The sequence below is a fragment of the Amphiura filiformis genome, chromosome 2 (genome assembly GCF_039555335.1).
Source record: "Amphiura filiformis chromosome 2, Afil_fr2py, whole genome shotgun sequence".
Taxonomy (NCBI): domain Eukaryota; kingdom Metazoa; phylum Echinodermata; class Ophiuroidea; order Amphilepidida; family Amphiuridae; genus Amphiura; species Amphiura filiformis.
Window position 1 is genome coordinate 92,185,732 of NC_092629.1, and position 20,274 is coordinate 92,206,005.

Sequence of the window (20,274 nt, forward strand, 5' to 3'; positions counted from 1 at the left end):
CATTGCATACTTTTTTAATCTGCTATCTTTTGGTACGGAATTGCCAAAAACCTTTATCCTTCATGTTTCCACTGAGAGCAAAAAGTGTGTGTTTTCTTCAATGCACACTGCTTTTTACTGAAGATCCAGTAATTTGGAAAGCAATTTCTGTGACATGCAAAGCATAGCAAGGACATTGTTACCCGGCTCATCATATCCAAAGCGAACATCCTCCTCAGTCTATAATATCGAATTGATTAATTCGAATTAAACAATTCATCGAGTGGCCATGGGCAGCGCCATTAGACATGTTACAAGACTACCAAGTGACAGGTGATGGACCGTACCCACACAATTGAATAGCCACTTTTTTGATAATTTTCATCAAGGTTACTCAAAACTTACCTAGCTAATTTATTATACATCAGGGGTCTCTGTCTTTTTGTTATGAAAAACTTAATTTTAAAAATATCTACCGACGGAAATAAAAATCCATCGACGGATAGTCTTGTTATGCTCTCACAAACTTAGAAAAAAATCTGAAAAATCCAAAAATGCCCAAGGTTACTGCTGTCCCATTCAAAAGTACAGGAAGACCACCTACAGCGTTGAAGTCAACTTTCTAGACTTCCTGTCTACTGGCAGTAATGGCTACTACCCAGTGCTAACATCAATGAATTGTTTAATTCGAATTAATCAATTCGATATTATAGACTGTTTGATACAGCATGATTGATCCATCTCAGAAGGTGGATCATGCCGGACAACAGAAAAGCATACAGCAATGGCATCACCCGCTATATTTCCACAGAGCTTGTTACCCGCCATCGTACGGCATGGTACGCTATGATCCGTAAAAAAAAGTATATATCTACTTACCATTAGTCCTTTCATCACCTGAGTTGTCACTATCACTGAGTCCACCATACTGTTTGCCTACATCATCTAAGATAAAAAGAAGAAGAAATGAAACATAACATAATTATAGGGTGTATGTACATGTTGGGTTAGTATGCACTCAGTGATTGTGTAGCCAGGGCCAAGGGGCAGCTGCCCCAACCCCCACCCCTGTGAGAAGCTTTGCTGCCCCCTGACACAAAACTATAACAGCACATGAGGCTACAATGCACGCAACCATCTGGGCTATAACATAAATTAAACTATTAGTCTTCAGTGGAATTAGGGAAAGAAATGCGAGAGTGTGTGTATATAAAAAAAGCCTAGACATTGATCCACAAGCCTCAGCACACTTTACAGATTACCATTTGTTTTAGGTGTGTGTCAGGGTTGGTACTACATGTACATGTAACTTACATGGAGGTCTAGGACCCCATAGGTGTGTGTCAGGGTTGGTGCTACATGTAACTTGCATGGTCACACATGGAGGTCTAGGACCCCATAATTTGTCAATTTTAGCTAGCCTTAATGGAAAAAGTGCACAAATAAAAACCTAGCTAAAATTTTCCTACTATACATTATAGGGTGTCAGTACATTTCTTGTCAAATTTGTACTGCACTTGATGTTCACTTTATGATGATATCCATCTTAACCCCATAGACACTACTGGTCATCTAACAGCACTTCTAATTTAATTGGTTGATAACTTGAAATGCTCATTTCAGCTAGGCTTTAAACTATTAATGGTCAAACTTGCATTTGCAGATGATCTTATTAAATACCTCCCCTCCTTGATTGGTTCAAAATTGGACACATTATTCATTTTGGCCAATCGGCAGGTAGCTCTCATATGGGGTTAAGTTCAAATGTTATTTTGGTCCACTTTATGTGACATTTTTCATATCGCAATAGCAAATCAGATCACTAGTACCGTATACACTGTTTTTTTCGTGAACTTTTATTTTCGCAAATTTTGCGAGTGGACATGCAGATGCAAAAAATAACAACACACGAAAATACAGTGTTAAAAAAATAAAATAACTTTACATTTACATAAATTTAAATAAACAATCAATCACGAAAAAATTCCAAAAATCCCAAAATCGCAAAAAATTCTGTACACAAAAATAAGTGTATACAGTAACACTGTAGAAATGAAAATGTTGTGAAACATTAAATTTTACGCTTAACACGGCTTCCACGAAAATAAAATCACACAAACATTTTATTCTGTATAGGCCAAGAGGTCAATACATGTAAGAATCTCGAAATTAAATAAAAAATAACCATAATAACCAAAGTAATTGAAAATCGGTATAAAAAGTGCCCAAAAAAATTTAACAGTATAGGCTAGGCCATTAAACTGGGCTGTTCCAGTTGAAACTCTAGTACACTCCCTATGGAAGACATGACCTCTATCTCCCACACAGGGAGTCACTCCAGAATCTGTGATTCGGGTAACCCAAGTTCACACTCCCTGTATGGATGATTAAGGTCATGTCTTAGGGGGTGTACATCAGTGGTATGGTCCCAGGGTGGGGCCACTCAAGTATGATAGTGTACACCTGCATCAGCAAATTTAGCCCCTTAATAAGGTAATTTGATATAGAATTTACCCCCTAATGAGTTTTTGGCTAGTAAAAATGCAACAAATGTACCCTTTTTGGACTCATTTACCAAAAATTTGAAAAGGTACCCTAAACAAGTTGTTCAGTTTCAGAAAACTACCCTTATTCTTGAAAATCAAGTGTTTTTTAGACCCTAAATGCGTCACACGTGTAACTTCCCTTGCCTAATAGTAATAAAACACCACTTTTTACTTGTTTTGTTGGTCACGCATGCATGCGTATAGACCATTTATGTGAGTGGCCCCCGCGCAGGGGTCGAAATAAGCCAACATTTTCAAGGGCCATTTGGGCCCTTGATCTCAAAATTTTGAGGGCCCTCACAATTTGTTAAGGGCCCTACGCTATCAATGTGATGGACTGATCTAAAAAATCTGCAGGCCCTGCGGGCACGCCAGGTGACAAAATTACGGACCCGCACCAATTTTTGTAGGCCATTGGCCCGAGGGCCTGCCTAGTGGTCAATTTTGCACTGAGTCAAATTCACATTTGATTTCACAATTTCTTCTTTCTTTAACATTCTCTGGATCTGAATCTTAGAGGAAAATTCACTCATGAGAAGTAAGCGATAAGATGGCGCTGTTTTTTATATGAGGACTACAAGTTTTAACTTTTTCAACAAACATGCATTTTACACAGAAATCTAAGCGATTTTTGACTGAAAATACAAAGCTCATCCCAAGATATCCAGACCTAAACAAGTTTGGAGGATATTTATTTTGGTAAAAATCAAGACATCACAGTTTTAGCTCCATTTAAATGCGCATGCAGTTCATATCACTACAAATTACGTTTCGGTGACAAGAGATGTAAAAAAGACCTGATTTTAGGCCGTGTTTCCATAGGAGTTCAAGCGTGAAACAGCTCCGAAAATCTTAGTTCCCCAAACGATTCAATATGTAAAAAAGCTTAAATCTCATTCCAAACATATGCAACACATGCCATTTGGCAGTACATTAGGAGTAACACATGATTGGATAGTGAAATCAGTCTACAAAAAGGTTATAGTCAAACCAAAAAACCATTTCAATCTATTTTTCAATCTATTTAGATTGATTCCTATCATCAATCGTCAAAAGATTGAAATATTTCAATCGGCCAATTAAAGAGAGTGCTTCTTCCAAATTCAACATTTAGATCAGCTTGATACAACTAGGTTTATGACCCTGCTGCATGCTCATTGAATATTGCCAATCATTTTGATACACCCTGTATAGGAAGAGTTCAAGAGATAGGAAAAGATGTCTACCACTGTAACAATATACAATGATGATAGCAGATAAGACAGGGTTGTATACACAAGGTTGAAGCCTACATTTCAATCATGTCCATATGCCTCATCATAGTTTTAGTTCAGCAGTTTAGTAAAAATAAATTTATTCATCTCTCACACAGGGGGTGTAGACTTCAAATGGAGTCGCCCATAAGGTAACTCCGTTTGAAATACACACTCCCTATGTGGGATATTAAATGTCTTACAAACAGGGTGTATGGATTTCAGCTGATATAGCCTATTCAGAATTGAAGGACAAGTAAACCGTGCCTTTCACAAATAAAAAGTTAACAAACTTTGGACAGACCTAATTACAATTATTTTATATCATCAATGGAGCCCAAACATGAGTGTCAATTCTGTCAATAAAACTCATATCCTATAAAGTATCTTTGACTAAATGAATACTAATTTAGTTTGCTTATTTGAAGTGGACAGTGGTAGTCAAGTTGCTTTCCAAACAAATAGCCACAAACAGTCTGTTTGCTAAATTGATGATTTTATACATGACAGACCTTTTGACCTTACCTGCAGTAGGCCTACATGTTTTCAAAACTGTTTTAATTTTGATGCTTAAAATTGTATACAATTTGCTTTTAAAAATTTAATTTTCATTGTTAAAATGGTTTGTTCTTGAATCTAGGCCTACATAACAAATTTTAGCATTTTTATCAAATTTTTCTAATTTAATTCTGCTCCAATTCATAACAAAAAAGCTGAAAAACAGGCCAATTGCGACAGAACAATTAATGCCTTCCGGTAGTTTATTTTTTACAGATTGCAAAAGGCAGAGATTTAAATTTGGTAAAATGGTCAGAGCTAAAATACTAAGTAAAATACCATGCAAATACAAATTACTTTTCATAACTTCCTGTCTGTTAATTGGATTCAAATCACAAGTTATTTTTTAACATATCTATTTAATAGCTACTGTGCAAATGTCATTGAATACAAGCCTGCAGGTGGATTTCAAAGGAGTTTGTTTATGCTACCATGACAACCAGTAGTTAAGGCATGTGCTTTATAGTACTTGGTTATTATGGTTAACTATTTATTTGTTATGTCTAAACAGGTTTGTTATAAATCCCATAGCTTACTGGATTGACCAAGGACAGTGCCATAAAACTTTCAAAGGTTACAGTGTACTCAACATCTGGGCCCTACCTACATGTAGCACTGCATTGGATTTACCTGGATTCATAGCAAAATGTTACACAATTTTTTTTTTTTTTAAATAACAGTTTGCTAATCCAGGTTCAGAATTTCAGCGAGAATCAGAGAATCGAAGCAATCGATTCTCCCAAAGATTCTTGTAAACAGATATCCCAGTTGATTCTCGCAAACTTTTGTAGTATACAGAAGTTGATTTGCAAGAATTAAATGATTTTCGCAAATTTATTCTGCAAGAATCAAGATTGATTCTCACACTGCGAAGTCTGATCCTGAAAAATCATTCATGGATAAAGTTCATCTGTGTTGGTAATGGAATGGTTAAAGTTTAAAACTTTTGATCCAAACCCAAGAAATCAATTTTGCTATTGCATAAAATTAAAATGCAAAAAAAAGCCATGTTTCAATACAAAATCATGATCACAGTTTTTTTATGAGGTATGGCATAATAAACAGTAATTATGCATGCATAATCCTATGTCATTACATATCTCTAATATTTCCCCTCCATTAGGTCGAATAAAAAAAATAAATGTTTAGGGATGCAATCAAGGCGGCAAGTTTTTTTTTTTTTTTTTAATTTTCATGCATTTATACACTGTGAGTTAGGTGGTGAAAGTTTTTTTTTTTTTAGTGTTGGTGGGGAAGGGTTTTGGTCATGTAGTGGGTGAAGTTTTTTTTTTCAAATTCTTCCTACCCCCTTCCTTGAAGTATAATGGTACGTCCCTTAGCGTCCAGGTTTTTGAAAAATAAGGAGAGAGTGGCTGCCAATGGGAATTTTTTGGAAATAAAATAAAAATTGTGAAATTAAATTTTATTTTCATGGATTTCAACCGGAATAGCCCTGGAATTAAAGATTACACTGGCACCAGATGGAGCAAACATGAATGTATTAATTAACTAATTACCTAATTATTTTAATTTCATTATTCATAATGCAATTGTTATCGAGGACATAATTAAAACACAATTTGTTGCAAATTATGAATAATGAAACTCAACATAATTTTAAGATACAAGCTCAGAAAAAAATTGTTTAGAACACTTGAAAGGCCTAATTGGAAATAGTCTCCCTTCTGCCACCTATGTAATCATCTTCATCATACATGTGAAGCTTCTCCTTACAAAATGTTGCATAATTTTGGTTTTCAGGCCTCCTGCAGAAAACATTTTAGCCTATTTTAATTTAAAAATACGGTTAAATACCACTCTACTCACATGACTCATGGATACATTACACTAAGGGAAGACGAGGTGTTGTAGGTCCAAGCAGCCAAAAAAAAATTTTCATTTTCTAAATCAATATATTATTGACAAATAAATACTTTGATGTTTTGCAAAAGTTCATTCCACAAATCATATCCTTTAAAAACTTGCTTGATTTATTGTTGTTAATGAGTTCTGTACATTTTACAAAAGTGTTGTTGGTTTAATCAGCCTTCTTTACAAAATAACTCAAGAACCACAGGACCTACAAAAGTATGTCTGTGATATTTGAATTCTTCTACACACTCGGTTTTAAATGATCAATGCAATTTTTGCCAAAGCTCACTACCATTCGCAAGATGATGTGAACTACCAAATCGCAACACTTTAAAAAAGTTGCTAACCTTAGGGGCTGTGCAATAATTATGAAAACGGCTCGCCAAAAATTGCTTGCCCCTCTTGGCCTGCCAAAATTGCCCCCCCCCCTTCTCGCCCGCCAAAAATTCTTTTTGCCCCCCCCTTACACATGCCAAATTTTGGGGATCCAAATTTGGAAAATTTGCATATCAAAGCGTTTCCGTACTGTTTTCCTAAGCCCCGTTTTATTTAAAAGGTGCCCCATGAATGTGTGCCAAAAATCACTTGCCCCCCCCTCTCGGCTGGCCAAAAATTGCTTGTCCCCCCCTTTCAGCTCGCCAAAAATTTCTTGCCCCCCACTTTTACCCTCCACCAGGGCTCATAATTATTGCACAGCCCCTTAACAGTGCACCTCCAGGGACACACATACACATTTTTGTACATTACAAAATATTATGATTCTTGAAACAAGTTAGTTAGACTCTTACCCTGAGTTAATCCAAGTTCTTCCATAAAGTCCTCCCATTTTGATGGTGTTGGTGTGCGTGGGGGTAATGGTGAGGGCCCTGATCTCCTGGTGTTCCCCTGATCAGGTTGAAATGTCTTGGGAGTGTGGAAACCATGGTTGCTAGATGATGTCTGTACATAAAAATATGATAATCAAAGGCGTTCTATAAAAAGTGGCTATATTTATTTTTTTATCAAAACAAAGACTCAAAATGCACAATCAAAGAAAAACAGTTAAATTTAAATGAAATCATGTTACTGCTTTTCAGGGAATATATTTTTACAGAAGGGATTATCCTTCTCATCAAGAGATGTTTATGAAATTCTGTGCTTTGATGGTAATTTTAAGGGCTTTTTTCTTCCATAACTTCATTAATGTTTTTTTGTAAACCCATAGGGAATTATCAAGTTATTATGCCCCTGCTGGCATGGGCCTAAATCATGTTCTGCCTTCTTCATTTTGAAGGAAAAAACTTGTTCTGTAGACCGTATGCATGCATGCAAACATGCTGTTGAGATTGGGAAGAAAACAGTTTCTGTAAATTAGCCCCATTCAACACTGTAGGCCTACTGAAAGTACATGTACACAAACTGCTTGAAATCTCACATCTCCCCACCTGCCCCCTCCCCACCAGCCCCCTCCTCCACCATCACATATCAGTCATGTATACAAAACAGCATGACATGCTCTTCAGTAATTCCCACTAGCAGCAGAAATTGAATGACTGGAGCAAGGCTCCCGCTGGACGCGAATTCTTGCGTCCAGACGCATTTTTGTATTACTGGACGCAATGTTCAACAAATTTCATCAACCTGTTGCGTCCAGTCGGACGCAAGTTGGTTCAGCCCAAAAATGAGTGATTATAAGCTTACCAACTTCATCATCAAAAAAATCGCGAAAATTATGTTGACTGATCACTCCTAATTCTCCTAATAAAGCTTAATTAATATTCATAACCAATGGACCAATCAGTAAGTGAGTTATTGACCTTTCACATTTAACCACTCCCATTTTGCAACACTTCCGGGTCACAGTCAATGTCTGAATGAAAATTGGAAAATTCTTACGGAGCGAGACGTGATAAGCTTTCAAACACAAGAGCAAAAATACAACTTTCTAAACTATCGTACATTGTCAGCAAGTTTGCATTCACGTAATTTGTTATTGACAATAATATTTACATAAATCCTTAAAATCTCATCAGGAATCTGAAAGGAAATAGTCAAATATTTGCATCAAACTGCGATGCAATACCGGCAATCGGGGCTTTGTAAAATTGTATTCCCTGTTGTCCAACACATTTAAACATACATGTACGGACGCACAAAAATTTGTGGGACGCACATTTCCCGACCAGGTTTTACAGTTGTGCGTCCGATCGGACGCAGAGTTTTTGAAGGCTAGCGGGAGCCTTGGACTGGAGAAGGCTGAAGTACACTTATTGCAATCAATACTTTTAGCACACTTAAAACATCTTAAAATTCTTCAGTATTTTGATTTAAAAAAATATCAATGGATTTCATTGACTTCTATTGGGTATATTGATTTGTCATGATTGATTCCATTGATAAACTATGTAGGCCTACATGTTATGTGTTATTTATGTAGGCAATAATTATACATCATTTGATCACACAGGCCACCAGGAATGTCTAGTTATTTTGAGAAAGGAAAATTTAACCTGCAAAAGGTGCAACACCAAAAGCTTCAGGGGCAGGGTATTCAGGTATTGCAAACAATACCAGTAACACATTTAAAAACTAATGACACATTATTTGTAACCAAAGATTTAATTAAATTATAAATTAAGTACCTATTAATTAAACCTCCTTTTTCTATTTACATAGGGCTTATTTTTATGCAGGTGAGGGATGCCTCCTTTTTTGTTATTAAAAAATACTTCAAAGAAAAAATAATACGCACTTACCCTATAATAAGACATCGCTCAATGCCGCAGTTTCAGATTAATACTGTATATTTCACACAAAATATGGTACTAGTCTTTATTTCCGCATGTGGCAACTTTTCCTGCAATTAAAAATAGAAAAAGAAATCAAATGTAAATTATGTAACTTACTTTATTATGTCAGGAAATATTTGATCAATAAATTTGGAAGCAAGCACAGCCAGTCACAACAAATTTTAAATGATCGCACCAAAATGTTGCTGAAGTGGACTTCAACTATATAGACTTTGAAGGTAGGTAGTCAGATTTTTTGTTTGTAAATATTGTGGATTGTACCTCACATAAAAACGTGTTTCATAATGGCCCATAGAACGGTTAGTTCCAGTAACTGTAACTCGTCATACCTAGAGTTACAGTTCCCTCTATTACCATCTTTTTCACAAATAAGAAACATCACAATATGTGGGCTCATTTTGGGCTCTAAGGATGTAGCTGAGGAACTCTCTCAAGGACAGTTTGGCATGCACTGATGATTTTAATCCCATTGTACCAGAGTTTGGGCGTGCACTGATGATTTTAATCCCACTGTACTAGTCTGTACTCACAAAGTTGAGATAATTGATCTACATTGATCTCATCTTTTGGGTGGGTTCAAAATTCCTTGAGTTGGCAAAACCTGCAATCTGCATGGGAGTAATTTACTTAGTGCAAAAGTGGTCAAAATATTGCTCTACAAATTGTCTTAATTTTCATGATTTGGATTTATCATATTGAGCAGCATTCTACTTGTGATGTTTCTACACTGTGTAGAGAGGGTCTACAGCATCTCTGAGGTAAAACTGACAAATACAAGGTATATTTCTTGATGCTTGAAGTTTGGATTTCTTAAACGTACAGTGCATCCCTATATACCGCTGCATGACTTCAGGTCCGTAGATGTCATTATGATAAAGACTGAAGTCTTGCTGGCAGGACTAATAGAACGGTATGTGTGGACAGTAAAGTACCGTATACCATTTGGGGATAAGGCTATCATTTTTTCATTCATAACATCTAACCAGAATAATATTTTAGTCCTAAAATTTCACTGGGATTAGAAAACTATGAGCTTTCTTCTGATGCCAAATCTCCATTTTGATTTAGTGACAGGGATGTGTGGCCACATTGACCCCCATTTTTCCACCCAATGACCTTTGTTTTCCTGTCACCCAAAGATCCCCTTTATTCAAAAATTCAGGAAAAATTTCTGATAAGGCCAAGTAAAATATATAACATGTTTATTGTCCCTGCCCTCATCGATTTTTGGAGATTTTCAAATATTTTTGCTACCGGTACTTTTCTTCTTTGTTCACTTTGTTTCTAAAATTGTTGTTAATGTTAGGAAAAGACTTAGGAAGATCTTGGTTATCAAAATAAACACGTCATTGCAAACACTCTCGCTTCTGGGTAGGGCTTTGGGGAAATAACAAAAACATTAGGAGCCTGTGAGTCCAGGGCTGTGAGCCTCCCTGTTTTTATGATGTGTTGACAAAGACTTACAGAATAAATGGTAAACACAATAGGGCCTCCCTCAGCGATTTCTGGACGATATACCAGTACATGACCGTTTAAATAAATAATAAATAAAATAATAAATAAATTTCGGAATTTATATAGCGCTTTTTCTAGAGGATTCAAAGCGCTGTAATTTCGCTGCGTGGTGAATCATCACAATCAGATCGCATCAACTAGGCTAGTTGCAGCCAAACCTGGCGCAAACCTATCCGCACTTAGATTGTAACATCCACCCATTTTCTGCAGCTCCCCAAATTCCATTGGGTGAAGGAAGTTTTTGATAACGAAACAACTAATCACCGATTTTGAAAGCAGGAGGAAACCGGAGATCCCGGAGAAAACCTGCGAGAGCGAGCATGGATCGGGATAAACCAAGTGCACATGAGTCCTTGGGCGCGCCGGGCTTGAACCGGGACCTCAGTGGTGCAAAGCGAGGGAACTACCGCTGCGCTAACTCGCCCTCCTTCAGGAGTGTTGGCCAGTATTCGAACAAGAACAAGAACAAGAACATGGTTTTTTTTTTTGCAACATCCTAATGATAAATGAAGATACAGAGTTACAGGATCTAGTGCCCCCCTCCCACCCGCACAAGACCACATCATGGAGTGTCCGTCACACGGTCATCGGCACAGCCGCAGCGAAAATACAGCTATACTAGACCATGATCTCGATGGCTAGACTGAACCTGCCGACTCAAACAAGACAAGACAATAATATAATCCAGTCTATTTCATTATGTACAATTTACATACATGTAGTCTACTATCACCCTGCAGCCTGCACTCAACCCCCGGGCACTCAACCCTGCAGAGGGTAGCATCGGGGGTAGCATCAGCATGAACTATGATAACGTATCCCGGAAGTTAAGCTTACCGAACTTCTCAACTGATGGAATGTCGAGTTACAATACAAACTCAGTTCGACAGTACTGATCCAGCTATAAAAGTCCACTGAAGACCACACAAGTGATGTCAACACATCATCAACATCGATATAAACAGAAGAAATTCACATAATTTCACAAATCCAGCATCGCAGTAAATCACACCGGTTTCTTTGTCATTTTCTACTGCTGTCAGTCCTGCACTGATCGACTTCCGATAAGCTCCGATGATTCCACCTGTTCACGTTTTGAAAAAAGACCGGTCTACGATACAGCGCCACCTAACCGCAAACCAGTGTTGCCAAATTTGATTGCACCGGGGTGCGTTGATTAAAGTTGATAAAAGGCACACAATTTCAAAAATTAGCTATATTTTGAAAATTCCAAACATTAATCTTTGAATAAAATAGAATGAAGAGGTATTTATGTCATGTTTTACATTTAAAATTATACTCTATAGGACTGAATGTGTCTTGTAAAGAAGTTTCATAAAAGTCAAATGTAGCCCAAACAGGATTTATTATTACAAAGTTGGCAACAAGTTATACCATACGCAAATGTAAACAAACTTTTTTGTTTGAACACCGAACATACACTACTCAGCATTTACAGGTAAGTGTACGTTGGTAAACAAGCTATATCTCCGATCAATCAATTATGTAAGGTATGTGACCCACGTGCATGACCTTGTATCGCTAAGCAACGTTATACAACCAAGTTACACTGACGTATATTTGCAATTGGGCAATTGGCAAGATTAGTAAAGAACATTTTAAAAGGTAGTAAATTGATGGGAACGATTTGAATATTTACATATGTTCATTGAAGATTAGTTAGAGCAATGCAGAAGTGAGCCCCGTGGCCGTGAGCCTACCAGTACTGTCTGTAGTTCATCGCCCAATACCACAAATAATGTAGATCAGAAATAACAGAATGCATGAATGTCGAATCTATTGTGTTGATTGATGCCTGGTTGACTTGAAAATCACTGCTTCGTCATTCACAGTAGATAGCCATGATCATGGATGATCGAATCCTGGTTTTGAGGTACATGTAAATCTGTAGAATTCGGCGGAGTGTGTGTAACAGTGTACGAGATTTAGTACTGAAAGGCACTGCAATCATGAAAATGATGTAGGGCCTACTGATCGACTACTGAGTGTTAGTGTGACAGACACAGACAGTGAATGTGAACTTTTTGTACAACTCTGCTGACAGTGTTGCTGTTTGGTGATCATAATGGCTTGGTGGCATTTCAGTGTAGCAGCTCTTCTGATTACCGTCTTGAAGAAATCAGAATCATTGGATGTTGGTAAGTGTGATATGTGCAATAATTATGAGCCCTGGGCCTGGGAGGGTAAAATTGGGGCGGCAAGACATTTTTGGCGAGCCGAAAGGGGGGCAGGCAATTTTGGCCAGTCGAGAGGGGGGGCACGCGATTTTTGGCACACATTCATTGGGCGCCTTTTAAATAAAACGCTCTAAAAAGGAAAACAGTACGGAAACGTTTTAATAATAATTATTATGCAAATTTTCCTGCTCGCTCATAGGGCCTATAAAACCATTTAAGGTTTGAAAATTGGGATCCCAAAAATTTGGCATGTGTAAAGGGGGGGGGCAAAGATTTTTGGCGGGCCGGGAGGGGGGCAAGCGATTTTTGGTGGGCCGTTCGGAAATTTTACATCACATTTACTGGGCACACAATATTTGGACGGCCAAGAGGGGGGGGGGGCAAGAATTTTTTTGGCATGCCATTTGGGAAATTTTACTGGGGGCTCATATTAAATTATTGCACAGCCCATATGATTACAAAATTGACTGTTCCAGAAAACCTCATAAAGGACACTGGATAAGTTTTATAAGATTATACAATAAATAATATTTTTTTGCAGTATACCTGTCCAACAACTGCAATGCCACAATCACAGCAAGTACATCAGGAGCTGGACTCCTGGAACCTGACAGCAGCCTCTACTACAAGAACAATCAAGATTGCCAGATGATCCTGGCAACAGACTCATCAGAGAAAAGACTCCTCTTTCAATTTGTCCGATTTAATCTTGAGGAAGCCATCGATGGTCAATGTCTTGATAGTTTGAGGATATACGACGGGCCAAATACGACAAGCAGCGCCCTCACATCCACACTTTGCGGTAGGATACAGGTTCCGGATGTAGAGTCAAGCAGTAATCAGGTGCTGTTTGATTTCAAATCAGATGAGGACGGGAGGACAAGTGGTTTTGGGATATATTACACTGTGTTTACTGATGGTAAGTTTGCTGATCAGCAGGTAGGGACCTAAATTTGACATGGTTGATGCATCCATGGGGAAACCAGGATGCAAAAAGGGCTGACTTTAATGTTTATTCTTTCTGTCATGAGTAGGCCTACTTTTAAGTTTTTATCCTGAATCTCTCAAGTGCCCAGATCTGTCTTTTTTGTGAGAGGGTCCTTTGGTGAGAACGTCTTTTGGTGAGACTGAGAGGTGCTTTGGTGAGAGGGTTTTTTTTTTTCTGTGAGAGGGTCTTTGGTGAGAGGGTCTTTTGGTGAGAGGGTCTTTTTGTGAGAGGGTCTTTTGGTGAGAGGGTCTTTTGGTGAGAGAGTCTTTTGGTGAGAGGGATTTTTGGTGAGAGGGTCTTTTGGTGAGAGGGTCTTTTGGTGAGAGGGATTTTTGGTGAGAGGGTCTTTTGGTGAGAGAGTCTCTTTTGTTGAGAGGGTCTTTTGGTGAGAGGGACTTTTGGTGAGAGGGTCTTTTTTTACTGTGAGAGGATCTTTTGGTGAGAGGGTCTTTTGGTGAGAGGGTCTTTTGGTGAGAGGGTCTCTTTGTGAGACAATCTTTTGATTTGATGCCAAAAAATGAGATCATTGGGTGAGAAGTCCCTAAAATTGCACCATGAAGCCTCATCGAAATGGGTATCATTCAGTAGGACCAGGGCAATTTTGACCCATGGCCATAACCGTGTCAAAATACAAAAAATTCAATTTGGAACATTTCAAAATGTTGGTCATTGTAGAGATAAAGGGAGGCCATTCGTTGAGAGCTTTTAAGAGCTTTTAAAAATCTAAAATCTGTTTAGAACTATTTAATAAGGGGGTTTGTTAACAGGGAGTTGAAAAATGGGGGTAAATTTGGCCACACATACGAGGGGGTATCAAAAAGTTTTAGAAATCGCCCAGAAGTGAAAGAGCTATATCAATGAAATTTTGTCAGTGTAATCATTAGTCCTTATGTACATTATGGTCCAAAAATGGTCTCATAGGTATGTTTACTTTTTTTACAGGTGGCACTAGATGCCAATAACCTGCTGCCCCAGTTACTGCGCATAAACTGCAAGATTGAGAAAATTCAGGCAAGCAGCATTATTAAGATCCTGCTTTTGAAGGGTTGCAGTGCCTAGAAAATTGATGATGAAATGAAAGTTATCTTCGGTGGTGATTGTGATATGTCACTGTCGCTTTTTGGAAAAGGAATTTTTATTTCATCGCAGATTTTCTGGGCACTGTAACCCTTAAAATGGAACTTAATCATGCTGCATGCCTCAATTTTCTCCATTTTGCTGGTTATGCGGTTACATAGGCAGGTAGTGACATCTAGCTCCTGTAAAAAAAGTAAACATACTTACATAATGAGACCATTTTGGCACCATAGTGTACATAAGGACCAGTGATTGCACTGACAAAATTTAATTGACATAGCTCTTTCACTTCTGGGGCATTTCTAAAACTTTTTGATACCCCCGCATATATCACTGTCATCCATTTTCAGTGAAAGGCCCCTCCCCCCTGCTCTCAAGTTGTATTCTTGTAGACTATACTGCAGCAACCAGCAGACCTAATAAGTTGAGTATACAGGGCTCAAAATAAAGCAGGTCATTAGGCCAGATGCAGCCTTATAATATGTAAGGGCCCGGATCTCTAGGAGGCCTCGAGGGCCCTCAACGTTTTGTACACACCGTGCCTTGATCAGACCTGAAGAGACAGCAATGAAATGAAATTGGAACCTAAAATTAATGCGAGTGCTCAGAAAAGTGAAGGCTCCAGCAAGTGCCACATCAATACTTTGTATGATACAGGTGGGGATTTTAGACAGTTGTGGATATTCTGTACCTTTCGAATTGTCTCTTACCCAATTTATCTTGTGTTTATTTTTCCTTTCTCAGGTCCATGTGGATCCAACCAATTCAACTGTAGTAATGGCAAATGTATAACTGGTGCATTAGAATGTGATAGTTATGATATGTGTGGGGATGGCAGTGATGAGGCTAACTGTGAAGGTAAGAGGGTGATGGCAATGCCAGGGGGTGGGGGACATGGGGAATCTCCCTCACATTATTGTATAACTGGTGCATTAGAATGTGATAGTTATGATATGTGTGGGGATGGCAGTGATGAGGCTAACTGTGAAGGTAAGAGGGTGATGGCAATGCCAGAGGGTGGGGGACATGGGGAATCTCCCTCATATTATTGTATAACTGGTGCGTTAGAATGTGATAGGTATGATATGTGTGGGGATGGTAGTGATGAGGCTAACTGTGAAAGCTTGTGAAGGTAAGAGGGTGATGGCAATGCCAGGGGGTGGGGGACATGGGGAATCTCCCTCACATTATTGTATAACTGGTGCATTAGAATGTGATAGTTATGATATGTGTGGGGACGGCAGTGATGAGGCTAACTGTGAAGGTAAGAGGGTGATGGCAATGCCAGAGGGTGGGGGACATGGGGAATCTCCCTCATATTATTGTATAACTGGTGCGTTAGAATGTGATAGTTATGATATGTGTGGGGATAGCAGCGATGAGGCTAACTGTGAAGGTAAGAGGGTGATGGCAATGCCAGAGGGTGGGGGACATGGGGAATCTCCCTCATATTATTGTATAACTGGTGCGTTAGAATGTGATAGGTATGATATGTGTGGGGATGGCAGTGATGAGGCTAACTGTGAAAGCTTGTGAAGGTAAGAGGGTGATGGCAATGCCAGGGGTGGGGGACATGGGGAATCTCCCTCACATTATTGTATAACTGGATTAGAATGTGATAGTTATGATATGTGTGGGGATGGCAGTGATGAGGCTAACTGTGAAGGTAAGAGGGTGATGACAATGCCAGGGGGTGGGGGACATGGGGAATCTCCCTCATATTATTATATAACTGGTGCATTAGAATGTGATAGTTATGATATGTGTGGGGATGGCAGTGATGAGGCTAACTGTGAAGGTAAGAGGGTGATGGCAATGCCAGGGGGTGGGGGACATGGGGAATCTCCCTCATATTATTGTATAACTGGTGCATTAGAATGTGATAGTTATGATATGTGTGGGGATGACAGTGATGAGGCTAACTGTGAAGGTAAGAGGGTGATGACAATGCCAGGGGGTGGGGGACATGGGGAATCTCCCTCATATTATTGTATAACTGGTGCATTAGAATGTGATAGTTATGATATGTGTGGGGATGGCAGTGATGAGGCTAACTGTGAAGGTAAGAGGGTGATGTCAATGTCAGGGGGTGGGGGACATGGGGAATCTCCCTCATATTATTATATAACTGGTGCATTAGAATGTGATAGTTATGATATGTGTGGGGATGGTAGTGATGAGGCTAACTGTGAAGGTAAGAGGGTGATGACAATGCCAGGGGGGGGGGAGAGGGGGGATCTCGCTCACATTATTGTATAACTGGTGCATTAGAATGTGATAGTTATGATATGTGTGGGGATGGCAGTGATGAGGCTAACTGTGAAGGTAAGAGGGTGATGTCAATGTCAGGGGTGGGGACATGGGGAATCTCCCTCATATTATTATATAACTGGTGCATTAGAATGTGATAGTTATGATATGTGTGGGGATGGCAGTGATGAGGCTAACTGTGAAGGTAAGAGGGTGATGACAATGCCAGGGGGTGGGGGACATGGGGAATCTTCCTCACATTATTGTATAACTGGTGCATTAGAATGTGATAGTTATGATATGTGTGGGGATGGCAGTGATGAGGCTAACTGTGAAGGTAAGAGGGTGATGACAATGCCAGGGGGTGGGGGACATGGGGAATCTCCCTCATATTATTGTATAACTGGTGCATTAGAATGTGATAGTTATGATATGTGTGGGGACGGCAGTGATGAGGCTAACTGTGAAGGTATGAGGGTGATGACAATGCCAGGGGGTGGGGGACATGGGGAATCTCCCTCACATTATTGTATAACTGGTGCATTAGAATGTGATAGTTATGATATGTGTGGGGATGGCAGTGATGAGGCTAACTGTGAAGGTAAGAGGGTGATGGCAATGCCAGGGGGTGGGGGACATGGGGAATCTCCCTCATATTATTGTATAACTGGTGCATTAGAATGTGATAGTTATGATATGTGTGGGGATGGCAGTGATGAGGCTAACTGTGAAGGTAAGAGGGTGATGACAATGCCAGGGGGTGGGGGACATGGGGAATCTCCCTCACATTATTGTATAACTGGTGCATTAAAATGTGATAGTTATGATATGTGTGGAGATGGCAGTGATGAGGCTAAAGGCTAACTGTGAAGGTAAGAGGGTGATGACAATGTCAACCCAGGGAGAATTTCCCCCACAATCGTTAGCCTTTAACCCCCCCCCCACACACACACACACACCCCTACACACACTATACTTTTCCCCTGGCAAAATAAGAAGTCTGTATTGGGGAATGCCAAATTCTGGCACATTTTTTGATATCTGCCCCCTCCATATCCCCTTGAAAAACAATTGAGATACGTAACTGGCTGATGATCAACTCTTCTTGTCAAAAGTGATGAAGACTACAATTTGGTGGGTTTTTCACCAAAAGACCTGTTGAACCCAATGTGTTTGAAATCTCAAGTGATATTTGGTGACATGACCATTGGATTTGTACAGTGACTTGACTCGACTTGAGCTAAGATTTAGGCCAAAGGACTTCACTAGCTAAATCATGTTCATATGAAATTATGTGGCCTTGGGACTTTCATGTTTGAGTCCACACTCAAAACTAGTGGGGACTTTCATGTTTGAGTATACTCAAAGTAGTGGGGACTTTTTTGTTTGAGTCTATACTCAAACTAGTGGGGACTTTCATGTTTGAGTCCATACTCAAAACTAATGGGGACTTTCATGTTTGAGTCCACATTCAAAACTAGTGGGGACTTTCGTTTTTTGAGGAGTTTAACATATTATCTGTATCGTTGTTTTGCATTCACAGTTGAAGCCATTGTTGATGATGGTGGTCTCAGCCCAGCTGCCATTGCTGGTATCATCGCTGGTAGCATCTGCCTCATCCTGCTCATCATTGGTATAGTTAGAGTTGGTATTAACAAGTATAAATCACATAAACTTATCAAGGAACTTGTGGAGGAGATGAAGAAGAATCAAGCGGGTGAACATACCGGGGAAGACTTTTGGGGGAATGGGGATGATGAGGATGACTAAACAGGAGGGTGTGGTTCTACCGGTATGAGATGAAATGACAGAATAGCATGATTGGGGTTGGTATCAACAAGTATACATCACACAAGCTTTGTCAACTTGCAGGAACACATTGAGATGAGAATGGGCCAATTGGGGAACATGCTGGGGTAGACTAGGAGATGATAATGATTATTAGCAGGCTTCTTTTATTTGTACACTTATAGTGGAAATGCAGGATGATGATGATGTTTATGATGATGATGACATTGACAATGAGGATGACAAAGATTAAGACAAGCAGTTTGCTTATACAAGATATATTCAAAGGCATAGCCAAAGGGGTGTGAGGAAAGGCCAAAAAGAGAGCATTGCGGGTGAAAAAAAAAAGTTTTTTATGCTTTTTCTGTTAAAAAAAGGTCAAAATCTGGCTATTTGCAAGCGTAGGGAGTGAAATAATTAGGTTTGTTAAAAAATCCAAAATATTTGGAAAATGTCCACTTTTTAATTGGGGGGGGTACACTTTTTCAAAATGCTTCTACCCCCCAAAATAAATGCTGGCTACACCCATGGATGTATCATATTTCTTGTCATCCATGAGTTTCCATCAATAAAAGTATCAAAACCAGAAGCAGGTTAAAATAACATAAAGGTGTATTTTGTAATCCTAGCATCCCCTTTTTATGACACTTTTCTGTAGATATCAACGAAAAAAGAATATTCCCAAAATTTCAGTTGATTCCAATTTTGCATTAGCATGATTATGTGTATTCCACTGCTCTATAGACAATGTGTTTAATTCAAATTTCACGATATTTTTGCCAAATGAATTAATCTGGAAAAATTGTTTGTACATAAACATTCTGTAGCCATAGTTTTCCAATGGTATAAAAGTCTCATCTATTTTTGTGAAAAGTTAGGTGATTATGCTGTGGATCATCACAAAATGCCCTTTTAACATCGATCTTTTAAGAGAGCATAGGAGAAACGTAAGCCCAATTGACATTTGACTCCCTAACGAAAACTATGTGCAGCTACAATCATAACACATCAATCTTTTGGTTACTCCCCTCAAAAGGCAGTGGTGGCAACGGCAGATCCAAGGGTCTGTGGGTTCCCCACCCCACCCTAGTCTAAAAAAAGAGGGAGGAAATATTGACAAATTTCATAGGCGATTTTGACAAAATAAAATCTAGTCCAAGAGGGAGAAGTAACCCCTTGGACTCCTTCAAAATTGCCATTTGAGTTGTATTTGCCACAAACTTGGATCAGGCACCATGGTGGGTAACCTTCTTCCCCCATTATTATGTTTTGATGGATCCAAGTTGTGATAATATTGTATCCTACACATAATAATAATAAAATTGGATGCTTTACGCCAATATTTATTGGTCTCGCTATGAGTTTTAAAATATTGGACGAGACGTCGAGTCCAATATTTTAAAACTCATAGCTCGACCAATAAATATGGGCTCAATCGATCCAATTTTTATATCAAACTTG

General features: G+C 39.0%; 2 protein-coding genes across 3 annotated transcripts in view; one reads left to right on the forward strand and one right to left on the reverse strand.

Annotated features, from left to right (window-relative positions):
- LOC140146833 (kinesin-like protein KIFC3) overlaps positions 1-11,570 on the reverse strand; it is a 64,780-nt gene extending 53,210 nt beyond the window's left edge. The window contains exons 1-4 of the mRNA XM_072168712.1: positions 11,350-11,570; positions 8,944-9,044; positions 6,997-7,147; positions 859-924 (exon numbers count right to left, since the gene is read on the reverse strand). Of these exons, the coding sequence (XP_072024813.1) occupies positions 859-924; positions 6,997-7,147; positions 8,944-8,958 (232 nt within the window). The 5' untranslated portion in view covers positions 8,959-9,044; positions 11,350-11,570. The remainder of the gene's footprint in view (positions 1-858; positions 925-6,996; positions 7,148-8,943; positions 9,045-11,349) is intronic.
- Positions 11,571-12,071: 501 nt separating this feature from the next.
- Positions 12,072-20,050, forward strand: LOC140146834 (low-density lipoprotein receptor-related protein 3-like). Of its 2 annotated transcripts, XM_072168714.1 has the most exons (4): positions 12,072-12,671; positions 13,252-13,629; positions 15,520-15,633; positions 18,569-20,043. In XM_072168714.1, exons 1-4 carry the CDS (start codon positions 12,599-12,601, stop codon positions 18,793-18,795), a joined length of 792 nt encoding a protein of 263 aa, XP_072024815.1. In that variant the 5' UTR covers positions 12,072-12,598; the 3' UTR covers positions 18,796-20,043. The 2 variants fall into 2 exon arrangements, with proteins under 2 accessions (XP_072024815.1, XP_072024816.1); XM_072168715.1 differs by lacking the exons at positions 12,072-12,671; positions 13,252-13,629; positions 15,520-15,633 and adding an exon at positions 17,222-17,758 and having other exon boundaries at positions 18,569-20,050.
- Positions 20,051-20,274: the final 224 nt, after the last annotated feature.

Bases quoted from the DNA above. Each gene is read 5' to 3' on its own strand.
- LOC140146834 (XM_072168714.1), top strand. From the start codon at position 12,599: ATGGCTTGGTGGCATTTCAGTGTAGCAGCTCTTCTGATTACCGTCTTG. The intron at 12,672-13,251 runs GTAAGTGTGATA...ATTTTTTTGCAG, and splicing joins ATCAGAATCATTGGATGTTG to TATACCTGTCCAACAACTGC. The intron at 13,630-15,519 runs GTAAGTTTGCTG...TTCCTTTCTCAG, and splicing joins TTACACTGTGTTTACTGATG to GTCCATGTGGATCCAACCAA.